At 31.4% G+C, this 26,817-nt stretch overlaps 1 protein-coding gene across 6 annotated transcripts; it reads left to right on the top strand.

Annotated features, from left to right (window-relative positions):
* The first annotated feature begins 652 nt into the window (after window positions 1–652).
* LOC134691157 (uncharacterized) lies at window positions 653–26,817 on the top strand. 6 transcript variants are annotated; one of them, XM_063551448.1, is made up of 3 exons: window positions 653–1,062; window positions 8,109–8,192; window positions 25,368–26,817. In XM_063551448.1, exon 3 carries the CDS (start codon window positions 25,498–25,500, stop codon window positions 26,635–26,637), a length of 1,140 nt encoding a protein of 379 aa, XP_063407518.1. In that variant the 5' UTR covers window positions 653–1,062; window positions 8,109–8,192; window positions 25,368–25,497; the 3' UTR covers window positions 26,638–26,817. The 6 variants fall into 6 exon arrangements, with proteins under 6 accessions (XP_063407518.1, XP_063407517.1, XP_063407516.1 ...); XM_063551447.1 differs by lacking the exon at window positions 8,109–8,192 and having other exon boundaries at window positions 654–1,062; XM_063551446.1 differs by lacking the exons at window positions 653–1,062; window positions 8,109–8,192 and adding an exon at window positions 12,815–13,161.

The raw sequence follows: 26,817 nt of genomic DNA, 5'->3' as shown, positions 1-26,817 counted from the left end.
GCTATGCGTTTCAAAGTCCCTCTGCTATCTTTCGTCACTCTTTCAGATGATTTTAAGATCAAAATGACCATTTCAGACTCTCATCCATTTACTAGTGTGAATTACATTATGAACTCTTTCGTTAAAAATTGCAATCATAAGTTTGTTTTAGCTCAAAGCAGGTTTCATGATCATATTTGTCTTGAAAATGTTTAAAACAATTGAATCCAAACATTGTCATCTACTAATCAATCAAATCAATCACGCAATTGGAATGAAAACTACGTGGTTGGAAACGTTAAGATTAGATGTGTCGATGGATAATTATTATATCCTTATTTTATATGTATACTTGAATCATAATGTCGTTTCTATGTGTGGTTACGGTTATATAATAAACTATGAATTATTAACAAAACGAGTTAATAATTTCAATTGCATGCAAAGTGCCGCGTGTTTTAACAACCCTAGCATTTCCAATCATATTTATTGCTTTGAGACGGATGTAAAAGTATTGCTTCAGCAGAAATCAATGCATTTAACTATGTTTTATCGTTTAAATGAAATGAATTGATTTAAATCTAAAATCTATAAAATGGTAATAAGTAGTAATGAACTTATAAATATACATCAGTTCTGGTTGGATTTAAATATTTAAATGAACTCTATCCCAGAGATGGATTAAGTTTAACTTTAACGGGTAATAAGGTGAAATAATGGATAAAAGCCGGAATGCTTGATTAATCGCAAACAAATAAATCTAAAATTAAATTATCGGATTATGATTTATTAAGATTGTTATTTTAGAGTGAAAATATTATAAATCGAAATCCAAAATTACTTTATATGCTTGTTAATACTCGGAACATACAAAACATTTGTCAACGATATATCATGTATGTACATTGTAGTGTACTTTAGTGTGCATACATATACACTTAATGGGTCGTGTTTGTACATTGAACGATTGTATTTTCACATATATGGATGGATCTATGGATTGATCTGAATAAATGATCGACGGATTTCCATTACAAATGAATGTCTGTCTAAATGGAACTCCTGGAAACCATGTATACAGAGGTGAGTCTTGTCTTTTATTTTAGTTGCATATTTTGTGTTTAATTATCAACGTAATTGAATTGGTAGTGAAACAAATAAGCAGGATTATTGGTTATCCCACTGTCTATATAACTCTGCTCAGCTCTTATTAATCTTCGATATTTTGAGGTTTGTATGCATTGGTTCAAGAATTGGAAGGACATTATTTTTTTTACCGGTCACTCGTTTCTTATGACTTTAATAAAAAGAGTGGCACTCTATTCTCAAACATGTATAATTACATAAATCCTCTTCATTTGAACTTTTGGTGGATAGTTGTCCCATTAGCAATCATACCACATCTCCTTACTTTGGTGTTAAGACTCCACACTTCTTGTCCCTATCCGCATTTCTGTTTTCACTAAACACATTCATTGGGTTATCTGTAAACGTATGTCCTCGTTCACTCTATTCAGTTGTTCCTTTTAAGTGGTTCCCGTAGTCAACTTCTTTTTACATTTCCCGGTGAATAGCCATGCTAGATGGATTTCGGTTGTCTGGATTTTCCTTCCCATAGACGATTGCCTACCATGGCTGACAAGCTCCATCTTCCTGGCTTTTCATTCTGAATATGTCCCGATCGCCTTCGATATCTCTATAAGAACTTTTGAAAGTCTTTCCTCGATTTCGTGGAAGCGCTTTTGCCTGGAGTACAGGAGGTCGTGGCATCAATCCCAAGATGGATCAAGCCTAAGACTTGAAAATAAGCATTTGCTGAATCTACTCTAGATACGTGGCATCAAGGAGTAAAATCAAATACGACATGATAAAGGAATCACAGCAATTTATTCAAGTACGTTGACATATCATCAAACGGACTTTTGCTAGATCTAGACTAGTACATTCTAAACAATCTCAGCATGGAGATCCAGATCAATGGAGGTTTCATGTTCTAGTCTTGTATATGCATCACTGATAGACAGTAAACACAATCATATTCAGCTGCATCAGCAGCAACAGCAGCAAAGTCCTGGAAACTTTCTGATTGTATATGACGTTACTCTGATGAAGGGGGATAACTCATTGCTTCTGATTTGATTATCGTATTCATTTTTTTTTTATCTGTCAAGATTTTTCAATACTTTTATGTTCAGATTGTTTGCGTCATGGCTCTGCACCAAATCACAAAGAACTATTCTTCAATTTATATTGATGAATATATATTCAAACATTTAATATGCATTAATACATAAATATTTATCAAAATTAAAAGCATACTAACTCGTAAAGTGACATTATCAATGCATAATAAATTAGTAGCACAAGTACATTAACACTATTTAAATCGTTTTCTGTAACGTGACACGTGGGGTCATGGATGTATATAATAGCGATTATATAACACATCTTTGTGCTTTCTTGTCAATTGTGTAAATCTATACACACAAGAACTTTAGTCTTCTTTACATAAACTATTGGTAAAACGTTATCGTGCTGGGATAAATGTACAGGTATTGAAATCTATAGTTTAAATCTATTGGCTTTTGAATGTTTGCACTTGTTGACAAGTCTGTGGGAAATGTAGTGGTTATCGCCCCTTAATATTTGTTAATGTTGTTACCGAATCAAAGGATATTTCCTCTGTGAAAGGGGAAATATCTAAACATGATTCTAGACATGTATTCCCTTAAATAAATACACAAATTTTAAGAATTTTTTTTAATATCATTTAATGTTATTTTTTTTTAATTACAAAATTCAGAAACAAATCAGCTTACAATAACGGTATAATAGTTAACAAATGACGAAAAACGAAACTTTCAGATTAAAAAACAAAACAAACGCATATTGATAAATAAAAAAAATGTATCATAGAATATGTACATTATCGGGCCTTTTATAGCTGACTATGCGGTTTGGGCTTTGTTCATTTTTGAAGGCCATACGGTTACCTATAGGTGTTAATGTCTGTGTCATTTTGGTCTTTTGTGAATAGTTGTCTCATTGGCAATCATACCACATCTTCTTTTTTATACATTGTCTAAATGCAACCTTAAAGTATTACCTGCTGATATATTTTATGAAAGTATACTGTCCTTGGAAGTTCACTCTAATAGCTGTGGTTGTCTTTCAGAGCAAAGGAGTAGGTGCAGTAAGGGAAGATTTTGGCCTCAAACTTCAGGTTCATCTGACGAAAGTTAAGTGTCTATTTCAGATGATTTAATTAGTTTATGTGAAGATTGTAACTGAGGTACCCATTAAAAACGCTCCGATTAAAGCTTAAATATGAAAAATCTATCAAATATGCCAAAAATCTTATTTTTCAGATGTTTTTTTTTGCCAAAAATGAAAGTGGCCGCATCCGTGTTCATCCTCAACTTTTATATATATTATGTATTATCATCAAATACAACTTACATTTCAATATAATGAATGAACACAAATGCGGCCACTTTCATTTTAGACCGTCTAAAATAGTACTCAAATGCTAAGATTGTGAAGATTTCAGTAATTTAGCATGACTTGATGATGCTAGTAACCGATATATGTGCATTGTATTGTCAGAAACAGCCCATATTTATGTAGCAGAAGCATTATACTTTCCAATAATGTCTAAAAGTTTATATTTTAATAAATTTGTAAAACTGCTTCATTTTTGGGCCAAACATGGGTCTTACCGGACCTACTCCTTTCATAATTGTGACAAACTGAGAAAAAAAACCCCACACACAATATTGCACAATGCCTAAAACAAACCTGTACAGAATTTCAATGCTTAAAAAGAGCATGTCATGTTAAATTATAAAATATCCTTTCAATTTATTGTTTTATTTAATAAGGTTTCAGCCAAATATTTTTTGTAACACGAAAAGGACGATTGTATGTTGTTGTTCGGTTATACAAAGTTTTTTTTTCTTTCTGGTAACAAAAGTTAAACTATTTTCTTGTTACATACACATAGTTGTCAAAATTTATGACCTTTCCGTTGCGAATCTCGTAAATTTCGAAAGAATATTTTTATCAAACGCCTGGATTTGATTACCGTAGCTGTATTTGACTAAACCTTTAACAATTTTGAGGCACCAATACTCTAAAACTTCGTCCTTTATTCGTTCTAGATGTACCAGTATTTGGTTCGAGCTTCATTTATGAGTCTTTTCTAGAGAAATGTGCGTCTGACGTACAACATTTTAACCCCGGTATCTATGATGAGTTAATTAAGTAGAATGTGGCGGTGCATTTTTCAAGATATTGACCCCAGTTCAAAGTTATATATACTATATTATATAAGTATTCATTCGTCTGTATCAAGCTTTTCATTAATATGAAATGCAATATCCTTAATAAGCATAGCACTGATTCGTACCTGATTTGATTCAAATGAATTCAATGAAAAGTCTTCCCATTCCAATTTATAATAACTATCATGAAGACCCTGGGACTAATTACATGTAACAAAAGAAAAAAAGAAACATTTGAATTCCGCAAAAAAACTTTGAGTTGACGAAAGCATTACCATAACTGATTTAAGATTTAAATTGCTTGAATTTTCAAGCCTCATTAGGACCATGATCAATCAGTTAATGGTATGTTTTATTCAGTTGTTATTGAAATTTCGAATGGTAATCATGCAAAATAAAAAAATAAAATATCGTTGTATGGACATAAAAACACAGATCTATAGCTGAGAGTCAAGTCACATCATGCACATGTCTTCTTATTCAATTGAATTTATAATAAAATTATATTTCTTATATAGTTCTCTCATGCATCTTTTGTTATTCCACACTGGGACATAATATATAAGTAAAATATTCCCAGTTCCACAGATTAAAATTAAAAAAGGAATTTAGTTGAGATACATCAATTAAGTAGTTTAACCCCGTCACATGTTCATTTAACCCTTTCCACAGCCAGGAACTCCTTCGCTGGTTTCCTTTTGATTTTTTTTGTTATATCTCAATACTTTTTAGCATATGGGAAATTGGAGTATTGTTTGTTGATCTTTGATAATTGCTGTTAAATTGATTTCAAAGTAATCTTAGCTATTCACGAAACTTGACAAAGTGTGTAGAAATTTTCTATTTTTTAAGACAGTACTTAGTTGACCTCTAAATGTCTCTGTTATTTGTTTTGATGTTGGTTTGTTGTCTCTGTGACATCTCCTTTTATAAATAAAATTTAGTAAAAATTCATCCCATGGCCCTTATTGTACTTGCGAAACATTAGATTATACAATTTTCTATACTTCATGTCAAAATGCCAAACTTTGATTGGTTAATACGAGGGAGACATTTACTCTATCCCATGTCAAATACTTTTCACGGTGACGCTTGGTCAAAATGTGCGCTTTATTGAATACGAATGGTTGATATTTACAAGACGTTTCGTATAATTGGAAACTTTGTAGACAGTTAAAACAGATCATTCAGTATAATAGATTTAAGAAAAAAAAAACACATATCTAAGAGGGTGAGAAATTCAAAAAGACATTGTCGACCTTGGTTTCTCCTCAGTTGACCATGTATTTCGGGGTAATAATCTGAGATATCACACTCTCAGCTACACATGAAAAGATTGTTTGGTTTTGTATCGATCAGTTGTAACCAAGGCATGGTATCTTAAAATACAAATAGACAAATAAGTTCGTTTCTCATTAACTACATGTATTGAGCTTTTTAACCTAACGTTTGATAAAGAGTAGAGGATACATGTCATTTTATCTCCATTAGTTAAATATAAAGTGCTTTTATTTTCATTTTATCAAACAATCAAAGTAAACATTACTAATACATCAGTATGAATTTGGCTTTTTGTTTGAAAATTCAGAAAATTATAATGACAGCCAAATGTGTAAAACTATTTAAACACAAAAATCAACGGACAAAGATATAATATCAATACTGGTTTTAAAACAAAGGTTTATGTTCAAATACATAGTAATGGAGAAGGCTCGGTGGCCAAGTGGTCTGAAGTAGTTCAATAACCAGTCAACACTGAGGTTGTTAGTTCGAAGCCCGCTCGTGCAGGTGTACTCGACTTCAATCTTAATTGACTAGGATTGTTAGTTTTCCTATCAAAGGTTGTTAGTTTTCTCCGAACACCTCGGCTTTCTCCACCCGTAAAACTGACCTCCATGAAATAGTCCAAAAGTGGCGCTAAAAAGTGGTGTTAAAACATCAACAATCACTCAATCAATTAAATACATAATTTATAGAATGGAAACGTATATATAAACTACTCGGGAGCACCTGAGTTCACTCCAGATTTTCAAAGAGGTTTTTAATGCCCTATCTTTGGTTTATTGCGTACTTTTTTTGGAAAAGTTAGTTATTGTTTATATGTTTGGCCATGGTGTTTGTTAGTATTATCAAGTTTATGTTTGTCGATTGCCATTGGTGTCTCTTTTTGAAGACAATGAATTACCTAAATCATGTAAGTATAAAATAAATAAGAAGATTTAACGGATGGTAATACTTTCTTGAATGTAGACAACTATAATTGTATCTTCTTGACTGATATTCCAACCTTAATTGTACTACCTTCTAAGACTGATATTGATTATGATATATTTTGAGTCTGAAATTCTATACAAATGGAAACTTCTTCGAATATTAGTCCATATTTATGGTATCTTCTTGTACTGGAGGACAATCAGGTTCTTTCTTTGACTGATAGTCAACCATTAATGAAAACTTCTTTGACTGATAGTCAACCAATAATGAAAACTTCTTTGACTGATAGTCAACCAATAATGGAAACTTCTTTGACTGATAGTCAACCAATAATGGAAACTTCTTTGACTGATAGTCAACCAATAATGAAATTTCTTTGACTGATAGTCAACCAATAATGGAAACTTCTTTGACTGATAGTCAACCAATAATGAAAACTTCTTTGACTGATAGTCAACCAATAATGAAAACTTCTTTGACTGATAGTCAACCAATAATGGACACTTCTTTGACTGATAGTACACCAATAATGGTACCGTCTTAGGTTGACAATCCACCATCATTGGTATTTTCTTGGACAAGAGGATAATCACTTATGGTATCCTTTTTGTACTGATAGTCCACCTCTAATGGTACCTTCTTATATGTATATGATCAACTACTAATCGTACCTTCTAGGACTGATTAATCAGCGATAACGGTACAATTTTGAACGGAGAGTCAAACAATAATAATAGTACATTCTTGGACTGATACATTGTAGTTCATTACTAATGGTACCTTCTTAGTTTAATTATATACCACTAATGGTATCTTCTTTGACTGGATGTCCATTTCAGTTGCCACTGGATGTCAAATAGCCAACAATCCATGCATCTATCATCCCCCTCTTTCACCCCTCCCTCATTTTTTTGATTGTGATATATACCCGCCGCAGTAAGTTAACTTTAATGTTTAAACTTTAAAATGCATTTTGATATTGTTATTTTTAAATATTTCACTATCGAGAAAGAACGAAATTTTTGTCGTCAACGAGGGTTGATCTCTAGGTAATGACAGATCGGATTACAATATATCAATCTTACATGGATACAGAAATATAGAAACGTTTTCAAACACATATCGATAAAATATAATGAAGGATATATATTCATGTAAATCATGTAGATAATAGATTTTGCAAATATTGATATTCGTTTGAAAATTTGCATTAAAAGCGTAGATATTCTGATCCATGAAACCATACTATTTACTGCAAAATCCATATGTCTGAACAGTTATTTAACATATTAAAAGATTACGCGTAAGACTACATGAGGATTTGAACAACAAAATGCGGTTAAGAAAGTCAGCAATTTGAGAATGATTAAATAATTTCAACATTGACGTGTGAAAAGAAACAGAAAATTTCTTTCATGCTAATTATTTAGTTGGAAAATTGTTACAAAAATCAATAATCTTTGCATGTCTAAGTATGAAAATCTATAATAACAAACAGACTTTATAAATGACGAAAAATGTCATTTATTAACGGGTAAATAAAAATATGGAAAACATAGTCAAACTGCTAAAGGCATAGGCGTGATGGATATAAAGTGATAACTTTCAACATGCAATGTTATTCCATTTTAGTGATTTTTTCATCAAAATAGTAACTGATATGACCAGTGACATTTTATGGTTGTTTGTACGGATGGAAACTTAACATAAAAACACGTGAGTTATTTATAGTAAATATTTACAGCACTGTTACTTGTTTACGAGGGGAACACGTGAAAGGAAAATTTTAATGCTGATCCAAAAGATGGGGAAAAGAAAATCATAAAACGAGGAATTTCAAGCAGGAATAACATATCAATTGGAAAAAAAACTTCAATTCGATCCTACCCCGATTTCTCGTCAAAATTTACATTTCAGGGTAAACTAGTACATGAAAGCAAAGTATTACTGTTTTAGGGAAAGCAAACGTAAATGGGCGAAGTTCAGTATTCTAAAATATATTTACGTAATTAAGCGGTATTTTTAATTTTTAAGGCGAAGTTCATGTATAATATCCTTAGGCTCTTTATAGCTTCAACCGTAGGCTCCGTGTTGAAGACTGTACGTTGACCTTTAATTGATTACTTTTACGAATTGTGGAATGGATGGAGAGTTGTCTCATTTCAGCTCAAATCACACCGTCTTATATTCATTAATTTTGGCGGTACTTTTGGAGTAGTACATGTTTAGATTTATTTGGTGGTAATTTGGATTTGTTGGTTTGATATGAATTTATATCATGTGGATGCGTAATTTAATTTCAACAGCTAATATATGCAGGACAGATATTAACATTTTTTACACCTTATGTGTAAAAACGTATAATAATTAGCAATAAGATGTCTTATTCATTGTATGTACAAAACAGGAAGATTGGGACCATTTCTCCAATTCAATACCTGAGATTGAAGGCTCCATTTCATGCATGTAGCATTTATGAATATTGACTAATGTTTGTCGTTTAACAGCTTAATATGCGTAATTTAAAGTTTTTACAACATTATGTCATTTTAAAACGAAGATTTTATTATTTAATAATAATTTAAATACCAAAAGATGAAGAAAAAACTGTAAAAATACTCATCTAAGATATCAGGATTTAAATTTAGTACGCCAGACGTGCGTTTAGTACGCCAGGCGTGCGTTTAGTACGCCAGGCGTGCGTTTCGTCTGCGTAAGATTCGTTTATGTTTTTATAGAATTTTACATAATATGAATAGGGAGGCATTCCAAATAGATATCGCACAAACAGTGTGTTTTTATATAGGCTTTCAAATATAAAATTCAATGTCATTTTATTATTTAGTGCCAATAACTTTGAATACAATGCAAAATATAGCAATATTATATACATTGTATAAGACATAGTGTAAATTTTTGTTTGGATGGGGAGAAAGGAAATGGGGTCGAGGTTGCATAGTTTTTAAGTCGATGACTTTAGTTTTACTTTCATTTACTAGAAAAAAGTTGATCCTGATTTCTGTCTCATTAGAAATGTCCAACCATTTTAACCCAGGCTAAAACATCCAATCTTTAGTACACAGTACGTATGAACAGTGTGGATAATATGTACCTTGTGGTTTCTGTTTTGTTGTGTTGCTGTCTCATAGACATATAACCACCATAACAGATTTCTTTAATGAGTATTGTGCTTGTCAAATCTTTCATTAAACAACCATATATTAAAACAACAAATGACTGTATATTTCTTTCAAGTTTTTTTATGTAAGTCTCAAATATGTGTGTGTAGTGTTTGTCACTGGACACCATACAAGTAGCATACGAAAAAATCAATAATTGATATCATGTGTCGGTTTTCTTCTGTCTGTCAATTTTTTTGACAAATTCCAACTAATCCTTTTTTCTTCTTAGTAAGAAAAATGACAACCGGTGCAAAATAAATTTAATAGAAATAACAAATTACTTTTTAGTATATTCAGTACGGCGAAATTAATCATTTTCTCAATATTTGTTCAATGAATTGATATCATGATATATGAGAGATTAATAGACAATAAAATCATAATCAATCATTTTTTCATGTAAGTAATATATTTATTTACCATTTGTGTATTCAATTTTTGTCAACCTTTCCAAAAATCATTTCGCTTTTAATGAACCTTTTTGAACAGTAATGCCCTTTCTGTTTATGATATAACTAATTAGAATTCCAACTTATTGTTCGTTAATGATTTGTTGTATCTGGGTAATTGAACAAATATATTGGAATTATTGTGACAGTCGAGTGGAACAAATTATGTTTAGACTTTTAGAAACTATGGCATTGTTTTTCACTTTGATTTAGAAATAAAACTTTACATACATTATTGATCATTTAATGAGAATCAAATGCGAAAAATGTTGTGCAAACAAATTACGGTACAAAAGTAAGAAAAAATCAAAAATAATCAGAGTTGAAAAGCAGAACATATGGCAATTATCTATGTATACATGCAGTACTTAGTTATTCTTTGTTTTTATATATATTTTTTTTGGGGGGGGGGGGGGGGCTGAGGAGGGGGGGGGGGGGCATATTACTATCGAGTTAAATGGTTATCCTGTTCTGATTTTCATTACACTTTCATTTTGTAAAATTAAGAATGGAAATGGGGAATATGTCAAAAAGTCAACAACCCGACCAGAGAGCAGAAAACAACAGAAGGCCACCAATGAGTCTTCAACACAATGCAGGCGATATGCAGTGATAAGCGAGACACCGTAATATATTATTTAAGGACTAAATATATGGTCGTTCATAAACTTTGAAACTCATTCCTTTCCTAAAAGGACATAGATTTTTTAATTTATTTATATCACAAGTTTTGGGAGAAATTATATAAGAAACATATAATATGTACAAATTATTGAATAAGTAATTCATTTAATCAAATAATAGATTTTAGTGAATGATATTAAAGAATGAGAGAGAATTATATCGCATTATATCTGTGACTACTGTATACATGTATTAGTCCAAGATTAAATTATATTTAATTTGATGTAATAAGTAACACCTTATGATTGGGTCTTAATAAACACATTTTTATTGGTATTATCCTAATCTTTCCTTTTATACATAACGAACAAACGTAATGGTACATTAAAAGAAATAAGGGTACTAACCATAATTATACTAATTCTATTATACTAGATAAAGATATAAAGAAAAATGGTAGAAATATTGTGAACACAAGAGATGAAAAGATCGAGAGAGGATGTTTGGCAACATTTTGTTTAAAAATATAGAATTTAGAAATATATACATTTTTGAAGCTACATGTATTTCATCCCTCTTCGTATATAAATCACATCGTTTGTTGTGAAACAATAAAAGTTAATTTGTTATGTAAAGAAATCACTTACTGACGCCTTTTGGTCGACCGTTAGGAAAAATGTATGCCACATCATAATTACCTTATTTTATTTGTCTTTGCCACAATCCAAAGAAGTATTCGTTTCCTTCTTGTGGACCGCACCGAATGCGAATTATAACCAGAAGTAACTACAAATTGTATAAGTAACAAAACGGTTTGAATTCGTGAAAGTTTAACTGCTTATTTGCGGAGCCCCGGCCGTGTTGTAATGTTTATAGTTTTCTTAATAGAAATGCAGTGCTTTGTGAACTGTTCCTATTTGTCATTTCTTTTCTTTTTTTCCTTTGATCATAAAATTGATGTTGTATGTCGTGCGTTCTTGTCCTCTTAGGAAAATCTCTCTTTTTTTTTATATTAAACTTTGGTCTTCGAGGGCCCTCATGGGGTTTTTGATTATGTGATTACTTGGCCGTTTTTTTAATGATTATTTGATTATTAAGCCAAATATTTCATGATTATTTGATTACCTAGGACTGTATTTTTAGTTTATGATTATTTGATTACTAAAGATAAGCAAATATTTAATGATTATGTGATTATATTGGCAAAAAAATGGTGATTACGTGATTACTAGGACCCCCCATGAGGGGCCTCGTCTTCTGGTCATAATTACATCTCAAACAAAACGTAATACATACTGATTATCCTTAAATTTTCGTATAATTACAATTTATATCAAATTACAAGGAGTTTAAATATACTTTTCAGAGTTCATTACTTCGGTCATAGATCACTATATCAAAGACACATACTATATGGACATGGCTAGTCTGTTGACTGACCGACTAATCATCTGAAATATCATACAGAAGGGTGTTGGACCGGCGGGGGGCCTCCATTTCTTTATTCGTTAATATCTTGAACCATAAAAATAAAAGGCATTTCTCTCTTTTGTACTCATTTTTCCCGTATTCTTTATTTCCAATAGTTTGGCACCTTTTATTTTTTATTCTTTATTTCATTTGCCTATTTTTATATTTTTTGACTTCAGTTATGCTAAATTTTGGCCCTCGTTCTCATTATGAGATTAAAAGTTCCCAATCTCTGATTTATTGTCAATCAGTATTACGGACATATAGATCTCGTTCAAAACGTGACGAGAATAACCATAAGTGATCTGTAATAAGAAACAAAGAATTCACAATGGTACATTTAAACGTGGCGTATTGCGAAAATTCCTCTTAGCCTGATCCTTGTACTTTTTCTAACCAAAATTAATCTCATCTTTCAAAATATTGATTTGTATTTTTCATACAGTAGAGTTATAAATTAAAAATTTTAAATGACAAATTAAAATCCGATAGAAATAATACCTTCACAAGGAATTTTAAGCGACAAATTAAAACGTGTATAGATAAAATTGACTAAATTATAGGTAGATATTGATTTATATACAAAACAACGTTTATGAGTTTATATCTCGAAAGGCCATTTAAGTTTATTTGTGAAAATTTGATACCGCAAAACTTCACCTCATATTCTTTTGAACAATCTTGTCAAAATTTAAAGGGGTATGAAAAACAATACGGGATCCGATATTGTTTTTAGTATTTACGATCATAGAAAGTATTGGTTTAATTTCGTTTCTGTTCACTCGGCGTTTAAGGTCAAATTTTACACAGATCAATAGAGCTATTATGGCGAGAACAACAGACATCATAACTTGACGTGTTAACAACGGAATACAGACGGCCAAACAAATATTTATGTTAGGGAAAATTACACAAAATGAAAATCTGCTCTACGAGGACATCTTTTATAAAGAACTTGTGGTATGTAGATAATATTCATTATACATTTCAAAGAGCTGTGTTGTCGTTCTGTATAATATTAAATGTCAATATACCAATAGGATATATAATAATTTAATTTAAATTCACACATTTATTATATTGTATATAAGAAATATCGTGTATTGGAGATTTATGTAGCGATGTTTTTGAAGGTAGGTTTATGAGGCGAAAATTATTATCTTTAAATACAAATTGTAATTATGAAATTGATATGTAACCTTAATTATATCTACTACAATTGCTTTGTAATAGAGTTCGTTCATTTATGAATATTATACTACAGGGATCAATTCCACAGGAATAAATATGTTCAACTTGGTTATGACTGTCTGATATTTATTATAAACCTTCGTAGGCTAAACATTTAGTAATTGAAAAGAAGATATCATTGAAAGCTTGTCGACATAAGCCTTATTCCTGTTCGATTAAAGTACACAATGTTAACCCATTAAAACTCTCTATTTGAAAAAAGAAGATAAGATAACTAATTTAAAACGTTTATTATTTGTGTTATTTAGCAAATGAAATGTATATACCCACGAGTACCTGGCCATTGAAACTTACTAAAAGGTACCAAATACTTTACACAATTTATTGAGAACATTATCAGATAGAGTACATTACCGTATAACCCGAATAAGTCATAAAATGCCAATGCTCTGCGATGGCTTCATAAACCTCGTGGTAGGAGAGATCCTGTAGGGACTAAATTATATGGCCATCAAATAGTCGCCATCACTGGAGAATACTTTAATACCGTCCTATCCCAAGGTGAAGAAGAAACTCCTGGGTTGTCTAAATATGTTGTTCAACAAGTGAATTTAATATTGATAGCAGAAACTTTTTGGTGTTGGTTAAATTGATTCACATCTGTCTAGATTTTGGACGATTTAGTTAAAAGCTTGACAAATAGAACAGACACAAATATTTAAAAAAAACGAGAAGACCTGATATGATTGCAATTCAGACACAGTGTCCCAAGAGACTAAAGGGTCAGGATTTTGAGAAGTATGTAGAACTACATGTACGATCAGCACACTGATCGAAACCAAAACCATATGCTTTCTTAGAAGTGTAAAAGGCATATATGCCTATTGTTGAAGACCGTATATTACTCTCTTGATAAATATGGAGAGGTTCAGTATATATTCCCGAATCAAGAGGCTTTTTTTTTGGCATGGATAAAATCAGAATAAAATATAGAAAATACAATATTTTTAAATTACTAAATTATGATTACCGGTTATTGGTCATGTTTTCAACCACGAATCCAGGGTCCGTCCAGGAATAACACATCAGAACAACGCGTCTATGGAACTTTTGAAATATTTGAAATATCTCAATCATTTTTGTATCAAATATTACCTGCGGGACCATGTTTATTTTGAATGATAACAAATGTGTTCAATTTTAAATAGGCGAGTATAATTTCTCAGGTCAGATGAACCTGTTTATGTTCTTCCGAACTTCCATAACCAATGTATGTGCACAGCCTCTTAATTACAAATAAAGTACATTTTTATTAATAATAATAATGTTGTATTGTCATGATGTGACATAACTTAGTGACAAATCCAGGTTCGAGGGGTTGTACCCCCTCCCCTCTTTTGTTTGACAACTAATGATTTTGCATCGGGACATATGACTAGCATGTGTTGGAACATCCTTTTAGAAATAGCTTAATCAACGCATGCGACTGTCTTTTAATCAAACTGCAGACACAATATGTATGAACGCTTAGCTAGAAAGTATAGTGGGTACATGAATTACATTTAGGTGATTTTGCCTTATCTTCAACGTTTTGTACACACATACTTATAAGTCGAATATATAAATTATTAACAGCTAACATTGTTGGCGTTCCTGTCATTTAAAGTAGCGAAATTTCTATTTATTTAACACATTAAAATATGGTTAATATGGATTAGAGTAAGAAGTTTGTCAAATATTAATCTTTCAATGAAAAATTAATTAAGTTTGAAATGGAAATTACATTTATAATAGATCGCTGTTCAATAATATAAAATATAATATAAATTTAATGTACATGTAGGTCACATAAACGAATGGCACAGAAGGGGGATGGATTTTAAATTTATATATAATTATATAAGCCTTGGATGTTTTTGTTGATGAACATAAAATGATATTGTTTGATCATTTTGTTATTGTCATGGGCTTTATTCATTTTTTTTTTATCAAAATTAACAGTTATATACTTAAACTATTCTCCAAGAAACATTTAAAAGGAGATCGTGCACTAGACATGGCTTTTTAAAGATTGTTTTGTCTAGGTATACTATGATGTCATACTGACATTCTGAAAATAACATCTAAAAAGGGATGCTTGCAACTGGTCGTGCTTTTTGTAAATCTATTATGTATATGCGGATTGAAATTTTAGTCTGTAAAAATCTAATTAAAATATAGATCTCTGATTTCTAATATATAGTAAAGCGAAATCAGAGATTTTAATAAGATTGAGTCTGTACAAATGTGGTTCATTTATAAGTTGGAACTGGCCTTTTTTGTTTATTACTTACCTTTTCTAACTGTTAGTACTTTAAGTTCGATACCTTGTGTTTTAAGTCTTTTTCTTAGGGAATTTAGGGGCTTTGTGTCTATCTGGCAAAAGGAGCCATTCATAAGGCTTACTTGTTTAGTAATTTGCTCCCACGTTGTGCTGTTAAACAACTGTACATATTAGGAGAGAAGTGATGTTTTTCATTCCTTGTAAGTTTGTTTCGTTGACAATCACCCATATCTCATTTTCTTTACTCGAACGAATTGATTATATATCATGCCGGTTAGTTGGTACAAATTAAAAGTACGCCAATTACTAACTATATAGACCTTTATTACCTAGTTAATAATCCTAGCTGACTTAATATAAATGTACTTAGTATAACATCGTGTTTATTCAATGAAATATGAATTATATTTCATTTGTAACGGACAAGTCAGGAACCTATAAAAATGTTCCACTTAATTCGCTTTCTATTGGTTTTTAATTTTCAATAACACTAGAGACATTTGTCAGCGGGTTTTAAATGGTTTGTATTGATGTAAGGGACTCTAAACCATTTATAAGTTAAACGATTGGATTTCTGTGAAAGCATATCATTGTCCATACGTGCATAATATTTAATAGTTTTTTTGTATATTAAATGGCAGTTTATTTTGTACTCTTGAAAATAAATCGAGCAATGTCATTAAGGTACACATTAATCGTTTTTCAATGAATGGCGAAAAACAAACAAAATGTCCAACGATAATACATCAAACGATTTTAGAATTTCGCACAAAAGAAATTTAAAAATGATTCGGTTTGACAGGAACTGCCTGCAGTTGGAAGTGAAGTGCTTACCATCGTCATGTGTTCAATGAAACGTACGTTTGGATATTTCCCAATACTTGGATCGTGTAAAGTAAGCCTTCATCTTTTTACATATCAAAATTGCAATATATATCATAATATGTTTTGTTGCATGCATTCTTTGTTCATACCCTAATTTTATAAATTGTTCACGGGAGGAGATTATATAAGTTGGATTAACTTCATCTTTGCTAGCCAAGGGTTACGACCCACTCCCGCTCTCTTCAGAAAAGAGCGGGAGTGGATCGTAACCCTTATAGCTAGCAGAAGAGAGCGGGAGTGGATCGTAACCCTTGGCTAGCGAAGATGGAATAACTTGTGTCTTATCCCTTTTTATATTTATGCAAATAAAATATGTTTTAACTGAACTAGAACTAGACTTAATTTACTGTTATCGATATTTGCAGACCTAATCCTGTCGGGAACTATTGGGATTTTGAAAGAGATATTTAACATCAATATACGGTGTCCTACAGTTGTCAACTTCTACTTCATTTGATCTCTAGCGGAGAATATTCCATTCGCAATCATACCACATCTTTTTATTTTTATAGTTAAAAGATGGAGTGCAAGGTAACCCATTTTATCATTTTCTGAGTTGGTTGATTGCAATAGAATTTACAATATATTATCATCAGATTGAATCCGGAACTGTCTAGCCTTCCGTAGCACACGAGTTTACTCCTGTCATACCTGTTTGTGGTTTATTTATCGTTGTTCAATCTTTAGTTTTTAGCTTTGTGTTTTGTAGGGCCCTTTATAGCTTGTTGTTCGGTGTGAGCCAAGGCTATGTGTCGAAGGCCGTACTTTAACCTATAATGGTTTATTTTTTAAATTGTTACTTGGATGGAGAGTTTTCTCATTGGCACTCACACCACATCTTCCTATATCTATAGTTTGTTTGTATTGTCTACTTTCTTATTTTCTTTTTACTATGATACTGTCTGTCTTTGGTCGCCCATTTTAGCACCCTCGAAATATCAGTCGAACAAAATAAGCTTACTTCCCATTAAAACATACGTTTCATTATAAAAGGTTAATTTAAAGTTGATGAATATGAGAAACTAACTATTGGAAAGAAATGCTTTATTTATATATGTTATGAAACAGTATCATTAAAAAGTGCTGTAAAATCATGGATCATACATGCTGATATAAACGTTTTACTTTTAGGTTTTTTTTTGTTAAACATAAGAATTTCATGTCACATTTTTTTAATTCAATTGTGATGAACGAATTTGTATACTTACTATGTAAATTTGTGTCGATGTATAACAATATTTTTTTATCATAACTTTCTGATTAACTTGCATTCATCAAATTGCAGTTTGGTGTGATTTAAAAAAAGAATCGAATATTTTAATGTTTATTTAATGCAACTGAAATCTTCAAGTTTACATTTCTCATGACTTGATAAGTTTCTTTTGTACACCGCCAGTCATTATAGATTTATGCTTTAAGAGTATAATTCATTAATAAAAGAAACAGTATGGTTAGAATGAGTAAATCGAAAATCGTTGTAATAAATAGAAGTCGCTTTCTAAACCGGAATCTCAGTGTTGTGAGAATATGAATTTAGAGGGACTGTAAGGAATTAAAAAGACCCATTAGTGGTCTTCGGCTGTTGTCTGCTTTTTGGTCGGGTTGTTGTCTCTTTGACAAAGTCCCCATTGCCATTCTCAATTTTATTCATCCATTAATATTCTTATTAGCTATGTTTGCAAGAAAATGTACGGCGATATACAGACCGATACATTTTTTTTTCTGTTTTCTACAATTTTTTTTGATACACCCTTATTGAACCCCAACTCTTGAATCAATATTTGTTAAAATGATATTACGTTTAAGATATGTTATAGGTGAGATGTATACGGCAGTTGATAGTTAAGAAGTTGACTTTGCAATAGATTTTAATTCTTCAGATTTATGAATCGTTATTGTACGTGTTTGGTTTGGATAGTAGCTATTTCTATAAGTGTTTGCTCTTTGTAAGGATAAATCCTTGTACAAAAACGCTTTAAAGACTTAGTTAAGGAACACTATGTCAAGCCTTTATAAAGATAGATCAAGATTTTGTAAAGATAGAAATATTTTTAATAGAAAAATCGTGAGAATATGTGTAAAAATGCTCCGAAAGATAATGCAATTTATTTGTAGTATTTTTGAAATACTATTAAAATTCACAGGTTTGCCCGAAAAACAATTGCAGGAACTTTGTTTGTGCTTGTCGCAATCTTTTTTGTCCCTGAACTTTTAATTTCCCATTAAATTTTTAACTATCAGAGAGTTTTCCTTTACTTAATTAAGCAAAATAAAATATGTACACAAAACATATAAATGATCATGATAAAGGGGAATACTCATATGATAAAAGAGAGACATGATGTTCTGCATCTTAAATACATTTTTGTACCTTCGTCTCCCTTATACAATGTATATGTTCTTTCTTTTCGTTTTTCAGTCCCCATTCAAATTATGGTTCCCATTCTATCTCTCTGTCTCTGCTATAAGTTGCTGTATCGGAATATCTTGAGGCTTTACATTGTTACAAAAGTGGTAGATCATTTTATAATCTTACAACACTGTAAAACAGGGAAAATCCTATTCAGTACTTATATGAATGGAATTTCTGCTTTCAATACATAATATAAAGAAAGAATGTTTATCAAACATTTTTTTTATCATTGGTTTCGTTTCCTTTTTGTTTATTAAAAAAAATGCATTCTGACAAATAAAGAGAAAGCATTCTAGCTGTTCTAGTTTCAATATGTTTCCTTCATTGTTTTCTTTCACCTGTATTTATTAGTTTGGGGTTGGAGTGAGGGTGGTGTTATATATATTTCAGTTTTTCAGTGTTGATTCGCGTTATTCCCCTCCATAACTCTAATTTAACCAAATAAATGCTACCAAGCAGTGGTTTAGGAAAAATGTCAAGTAATACAGTTATAATTAATCAAGGAGTAGTTTATTTCCATTTAACTACGGCCTCCCCTCACTTACCTAAATATTGTGGCGGAATAGGTTTAATATTTAATTATAACCATAGCTATTTATATTCATTGTTAAGTAATATTAATTCTTTGTGGGGTAGTATTGACATTTCATAATAATCCGATTAATTTTGGTTAAATATGTATTAGAAAACCTGTCTTAACAGTTACCCAATTACATGAAATAGACATGTATGTTTTGATTGACAGGAATACCTTACGATTTTGATAACTAATTGGATGTGTAATAGACATCTGTTGATTAAAAAGCCTTGTAATAATTGAAGACAAACTGAGGAAGCAAAATGTAGTGTTTTTAAAGGATTACAATTTACCACGTTTAGGATAACCATGTACAACACGTTAAGGATTACCATTTTACCAAGAGGAATAAGGAATTCAATATTACGTAAATATACCATATTTTACATATTTGAAAAACTCGATAATTTTGGAGAAATCGAATAACAACAATTCTAAGAGCAAGAAAACCTTAAGCTTTCTATATAAAAGTAAGGAGATATGTAATGATTGTCAATGAGAACACTACCCACCAGAATTTTAATAACAAGAATAAAGACAAATATAGGTCATCACAAGGCCTTCAACAATGAGCACAAATCATACCAGCTATAAAAAAACATCGACATGACAAAATGTGGAACAATTAAGATTAGAAACATATGGCTTTAACTTATATGCAACAATGTAAAATTGCTAAAGTTAAGGTAAAAACAAATATGACAAGACAGCAACCAACAACTTAATTACAGACTACTGACGTAGGACAGGTGTAGAAAAATATGGCGGAGCTTTACATGTATGTGAGTGCTCAACCCTACCTGGGGATGATGTTTTGCAACAAGAAAAAGAATAAACAAGAAATGTGCTATATATATTATTTTCTATTTCATCATTTTGATTGATTATCTATCTAAAACACTTACAAGATGACTGTATTATATGCTTAACAGTAACATTAATTATAAAAAGATACAAAGTCAACAAACCTAAGTTTTGAACGAACACTTTTTGGGTCATATATAATAGCTATCAATTAAGAACAAAAGAAAAAAAAAAAGAAAGAAAAAAAACCCTATTAAAAAGATTTGGCATGGAATATTAGTCTTTTTTTCAAGTGCAACTTATTTGTTTTCTGGAAAGATCAGGACTTATCAATTAAGAAGCCTTCTATAGGGTTTAGGGACAGATTCAAAGTTGGCTACTGAGGCTCTTATTGTTCCTTGGGTTGGGGCTCCTAATGGCTATATGACCATTTGACCACTGAGGTTACTTAAGATCAGGACGCACATTCGGTGACTTAAAGAATATATTTACTATGAAATGTTAGTCAAGCTGGTTCTAGTATTACTGAGAACTGAACAATAGGAATGTGACTAAAATTACGGACTGCAAGGGTGCAACTTACACTCTTTGTCATTCCAAAAAAATAGATAACAGACCGTGAATGAAGTGTGTACAAATGTTTGCAAACTTAGGAATGTCTTTTCATAGAAGATATTTTGAGCGGAATGTTGTCCATTTTTTTTTTTTTAGATAATCGTCCATTTCAAGCTTTTAAATGAAAATAACACTTCTAAACATTTTGTGCGTTCGATGCGCCTTTTCTGAAGTTTCCGTCTTTGCCAACTCTCCAAACTGAACATTTGAAAACCAAACGATGCTAAAACGAGCATCACTTAACTTCGAGATCAGAAGCAAATATTTGAATAGAAATCTATTACATGGCAACGTTAACGATCGCATTGTGGAAACAGAGTAATAAACCAAAGAAATGCAAACACTAGCAATGTACGCATTAAGGTTAATAACATAATAATGACCTCAACCAAAGGTTCTGTCTGGATGATTGGCATTATGTTTTCTGTTAAATATAACTTATGAAATATCTGATATATTAATCATCCATTGTATTCCACCAGTTGTAATTAATTTAATCATATCATTTATTCAAACCGATACTACTGTAATACTATTTACAATTTATCTCAATCTTTCACTTATTTATCTTGTACCGGTATCTATGGGCATTTTTTATTTGTTTGTTAATTTCTAATTCATAATTTTTAACATTGCATTGATTTCAAACTTAGTTATATATTAACTTACTCAAGGAAATTTAAAATATGAGCTTTGGCTGTTCTCTAAAGGTTTTTGGGTTCTAGGACATATTTTTGTGCAATTTTGTCTTTCTAAATTTTTCTCTCCGTCGTACACAATGAAAGTTAATTTCTAGGATCACGTGTCGCATATAGAATTCTGTTACATTAGTGAGCCAAGGCTTGTGTTAAAGGCCGTACATAATTTGACCTATAACGGTTTACTTTTATAAATTGTTATTTGGATGGAGAGTTGTCTCATTGGCACTCACACCACATCTTCTTTTATCTAAAGTCTTGCATTGCATGTTGTTTTTCGATTGGTGTCTTGAGGAAAGTTCGAGTTGAACTGTCCAATATCGTTTGTAATGTCTGTAATCAGTTTTATGTTTTACTCAAAGAAGCATTGACTGTTCGATTTAAGAAAGAAGCGAGAAAAAAAAAAAAAAAAAAAAAACAACAAAGGGGACATTCAAAATTCTTCAATGAAAGAGAAACCAACCGAACTATGAAACAAAACAACAAATTGACTAGAAAAAATGTGTCTGTTCCAAGTCAGGATGCTGTAATTCAGTTGTGGTCATTGGTAGCTGTTTACTATATTCGTTTTTATGTTTTTTTTAATTTCGGTATATAAGATAACTCAAGCTGTAAGTATGATCGAGTGAATGTTGTCATTATGGTGCCTTTTAGCTTACTATACGATATAGGTTTGGCTCGTTGTTGAATGCAGTACGACGACATATATACGGTAGCTTGCATCTATTTCATTCCTAGAATAGTTGACTCATTGGAAGTAATACATATTTGGTAATCGCCTTTCAAATTGAAAACTAAGACTAAACGAATAACGGTTTTAACTATCGTATGAACTTTAATTGGTAATATCAATTTCCCTTTTTAGTGATGATATTACTGCAAACCAACTTATTTTCGGAGCATTTATATTTTCGCGACTTTTGCAAGAAATAATTATCGCGAATATAAATCGTCGCGAATATTACAAAATATCATCTTCTATGATACGAACTCATCAACAATGTTAGGAAATCGGGAAAATAAATCGCTGCCAAGCTGCCAGAAAAGGCAAACATTATTTGGTTATAGTATACAGCAAGAAACTTGTAAATTTAAATTATCACGACCTTCTATTTATTAGGAATTTGTTTACTGATGTTGAGAAACCGAGTAAAGAAAAAAATAATTAGTGATAAAATCTTTTTTTTTTACCAAAACACCTACGTGTTATTATACATTATTGTCACACAATTTCATTCATTACCATGACAAATTTGATTTCATGCCATTAATACAAAATTGTTTTGTATAAGGCTGTAACAAAATTGTAAAAACAATTTGAATTTTCTCTCTGTAATATAGAGAATACATCGTATACTGAGTACAACTTTAATCTATGATGATGTGTATAAAAACATTAAACAAAAAAACAGAAAGAAAGAAAGGGTGATTGTCTCCAGTGAATGACCAGGAGTGTAAATCGTTTGCTTCCGCGACTAAAAAATAAACCTCGCATGATGCTACATTGTTAGTGTATGTGTACATACAACTCAAATGCAGATAGTATTTGGGAAAAAGATCCCTGTGTTTACTCAGAAGGCAATTTGTTCTTAATAAAATGGTACGCCACGGGAACAGGATACTTTGTGTCTTGTTAAAAAAACTACATATTACCCACCCCTGCAGATACAATCATACATTTAGGATTTAATTCAAATAGTGAAATTTTTCAGATATATGCATGTTCGAAGATGTTAATGTAAGAATACAATTTTTAACTATAAAGTGTTATGCAAATCTTCAAATAAATATAATTGAAATTGCGAATATTTATATTCCTTGATAGGGTGAAAAATGAAACCGATTAACTGCGAACTGGAACACTACCTTCTAGCTTAACCAAATAGAACGACAGTTTTAACTTGATAAACTGCCATAATACCTCAAAAATGAAAGATAGAAACATGTTTACATGTAATTCAATCAACTATATATATATAGTCAAAAAGTTATGAACTGAAATTTTATTTTGAGCCACTCAGGGAATAAACAACTGTTTTGTTTTCTACAAAGATTTAGTTATTGATTGTAAACAAAACAACATTATAAATAAATTGTAATATGCATGAACGGTAACGGTTACGTCGTAGCAATATCTCGAGAAATTCATCTTCAAAATGTTGTGGTACATGTAAATGTGAACATGCACAGTCCCCCCCCTGTGTTATATCAGTTGTTTTGATGTATGATTCATGTATGACCCATCCTCTTTTATTTTATCAATATTGTTTTCTTGCATAAACTTTCTAATTATGACATCCCCTTGCAATTTTAAAATCTGCTCTCCAATACTTAAATATGCTCTCCAATTCTAAAATCTGCTCTCCCTCAAATTCTAAAATCTGCTCTCCCTCCAATTCTAAAATCTGCTCCTCTCCAGTTCTAAAATCTACTGTCCGTTTATAAAATATGCTGCTCTTCAATTCTTAATTCTGCTCTCCAATACTGAGGTCTGCTTCCCAATTCTAAAATATGCTGCTTTATATATATATATCATTTTATTCTGGTATCACCTAAGTTGGACAAAGGTATACAGAAAAAACACATTAGTTTACATTACATTGCATGTAATAACATTTGCTTTCCAATTTTCAATTCTGCTCTAATACTGAAGTCTCCAATACTGAAGTCTGCTCCTCAATTCTAAAATATGCTGCTCTCCAATTCTAAATTCTGCTCTCTAATTATAAAGTCTGCTCTCCAATTGTAAAATATGCTGCTCTCCAATTCGAAATTCTGCTCTCCAATACTTAAGTCTGCTCCCAAATTCAAAAATATGCTGTTCCCCAATTCGAAATTCTGCTCTCTAATACTTAAGTCTGTTCCCAAATTCTAAAATATGCTGCTATCAAATACTAAAGTCTTCTTACCTATCTAGCTTCCCAATTCTAAAATATGCTTACCTATCTATTATCTGCTTTCCTAGTATTCTAACACCAGCTTACCAAATTTTGAGATCTACTTTCCGAAAGTCAAGCTTTTCGTCATGATAAACGAGAGTTGATTTAGTTTATGCTACACTTGTTACCAATCCTTCGTATTTTTTTGTAAGAGAAAACTGTTAGCAAAACATACCCGTGTATTATCACAGCTTACTATTATTTAATATATCAAAAGACTTTCTAGGTTGATTTTTACAATTAAAAATAAATGTCAAATTGGAAATGGCGTCATTTTGACCCAATCACTACAAACAAATAATTATCACACCAAAATTCAAAATGTCTACAACCAAACAAGGAAGCCATGCATTTTACTGTGCGTCATCGTGCCTTCTCTACTCAAATTTTCAAACGTTATACCTAGTACTGTTAGATCTCTATATCTTCTGCTGCCATGTTTTTCTTGCTATCGGACTCATGTTGATCACACTTCCGGTTTTATTATCACTTATATATAATGATAATTGTACCATTGTCACAATATGCAATAGTTCCAAGCATTCACAAGGATGAAAAGGATAATACGGTTTATGAATTTAAAAGGTAGGTTACAGTTGCATCCAATATACATGTACATGTATGTTTGAAGGTTTCCTATTATATATTTTTAAATGTTTATATCATTATATTTATTACCATGGTAGTTAAGAAAAGTAAAATGTGTATTTGTTTTTTTCAGATACCATGATACCACATTATGAACTCATCTGAATGCTTTGCCTTGTTATTGGACCAAAACCGCTGGAATTTTGACAACTGTGTTTCGCATTTCGAGGGAAGTTTGAATTTACAGAACAGTTCAAAAGACAATGTTAAAATACACCCTAGCGGGCGAGGACGGAACATTTTCTCCTTCACATCGACAAGATAAAACTGATTCATTCATGAAGGAGGCACTTGAAAGTCATAATCCGAAAGGAAAGACCAAATTATTGATGAAAAAACGTGCAAGGCAGAAAAGACATGAATATTCACTTTTCCCGCCAATTGCTCAATCGCAGATGCGAAAAGACACTCAGACAAGCTTCAACACCCACCACGATGATAACAACGATGTGGGCTTGGTTAATGGACATACCATCAGCCGTCTTAATGACGTCACGACACCTTATGTTATGCACAGTAATTATAGCCATAAGGTTGAAAACATATCACCTGTGCCAAATATTAACGCTGCTAAAGAGTTAACACGTATTTCTCAATTGTCAAATGGCAATATTGTAGAAGTGCAAAGGATAACGAAAGACAATTCATTCATGTCCGAAAATAAACATGCAACTTCACCTTATATTGAGAGAACGGACAGGAAAGCAAAAACTGACAGACGACAAAATAGTAGAAATAAAAACTTAAATCTTCAACAAAGTTACGAAAGTGATAGAAATCCTAACCTTTTACTAAATACTAATAAAATTGGATTAGTAGAACGACTCGATAGAAATAGATATAGGGAAATTAAAAAACCGAAAGGAGATGAAAATTTTTCCATTCGTAAGAAAATTGAACAGTTTCGGAAGTGGCATGAACAAGAAATGATCAATCATAAGATTGAGAAACTTCACAAGGAGATTGATAATCAGTATGACGCCGATAAGAAAAAAGCAAACAAACCGCTTATTAATGTTGATGAACTGCCAACGGTATTTAGTCCGAAACATAGTAGCACACACGGTAAAAAATCGAGCTTAGAAGAAAAGGGACGTAATAAAAGTTTGCACGAGGATATGATTCAGGATGATTCTGGGAGAACGGAAATAGAAAGATCTCCATCCGAACAAACATGGCGGACTTGGCGGGATGTTAACGATTCATATGCATATACGGATGTGAAAAAATATATTCGGGACAATGAGCTTATGGGAAATGAGAAAGAGGATTGGATTAAAAAATGGGTAATAGAAGTTAATTCGGCGATGGAGTCAGATTCTATAGAAGGGAGTGTTACATAGTAGATATTATTTCAATTTAAAGAATTGAAGCAATCTGTGATATACGATTTTTAAGCAATTTTCACATAATCATCAAATCATCTTGCCATGACAATTTCTTTTGTCATTTCTTGTTTTTATATCAAATTGTGCAAATGGAAGTATTTTATAATTTATTTGTTTAAAAATGGATTTCAACTC

This window comes from Mytilus trossulus, chromosome 11 (genome assembly GCF_036588685.1).
Source record: "Mytilus trossulus isolate FHL-02 chromosome 11, PNRI_Mtr1.1.1.hap1, whole genome shotgun sequence".
Taxonomy (NCBI): Eukaryota; Metazoa; Mollusca; class Bivalvia; order Mytilida; family Mytilidae; genus Mytilus; species Mytilus trossulus.
This window is presented reverse-complemented; position numbering and strand designations above follow the sequence as displayed.

Excerpts from the sequence above, each read along its gene's own strand:
- LOC134691157 (XM_063551448.1), top strand. The coding sequence starts at position 25,498 with ATGTTAAAATACACCCTAGCGGGCGAGGACGGAACATTTTCTCCTTCA.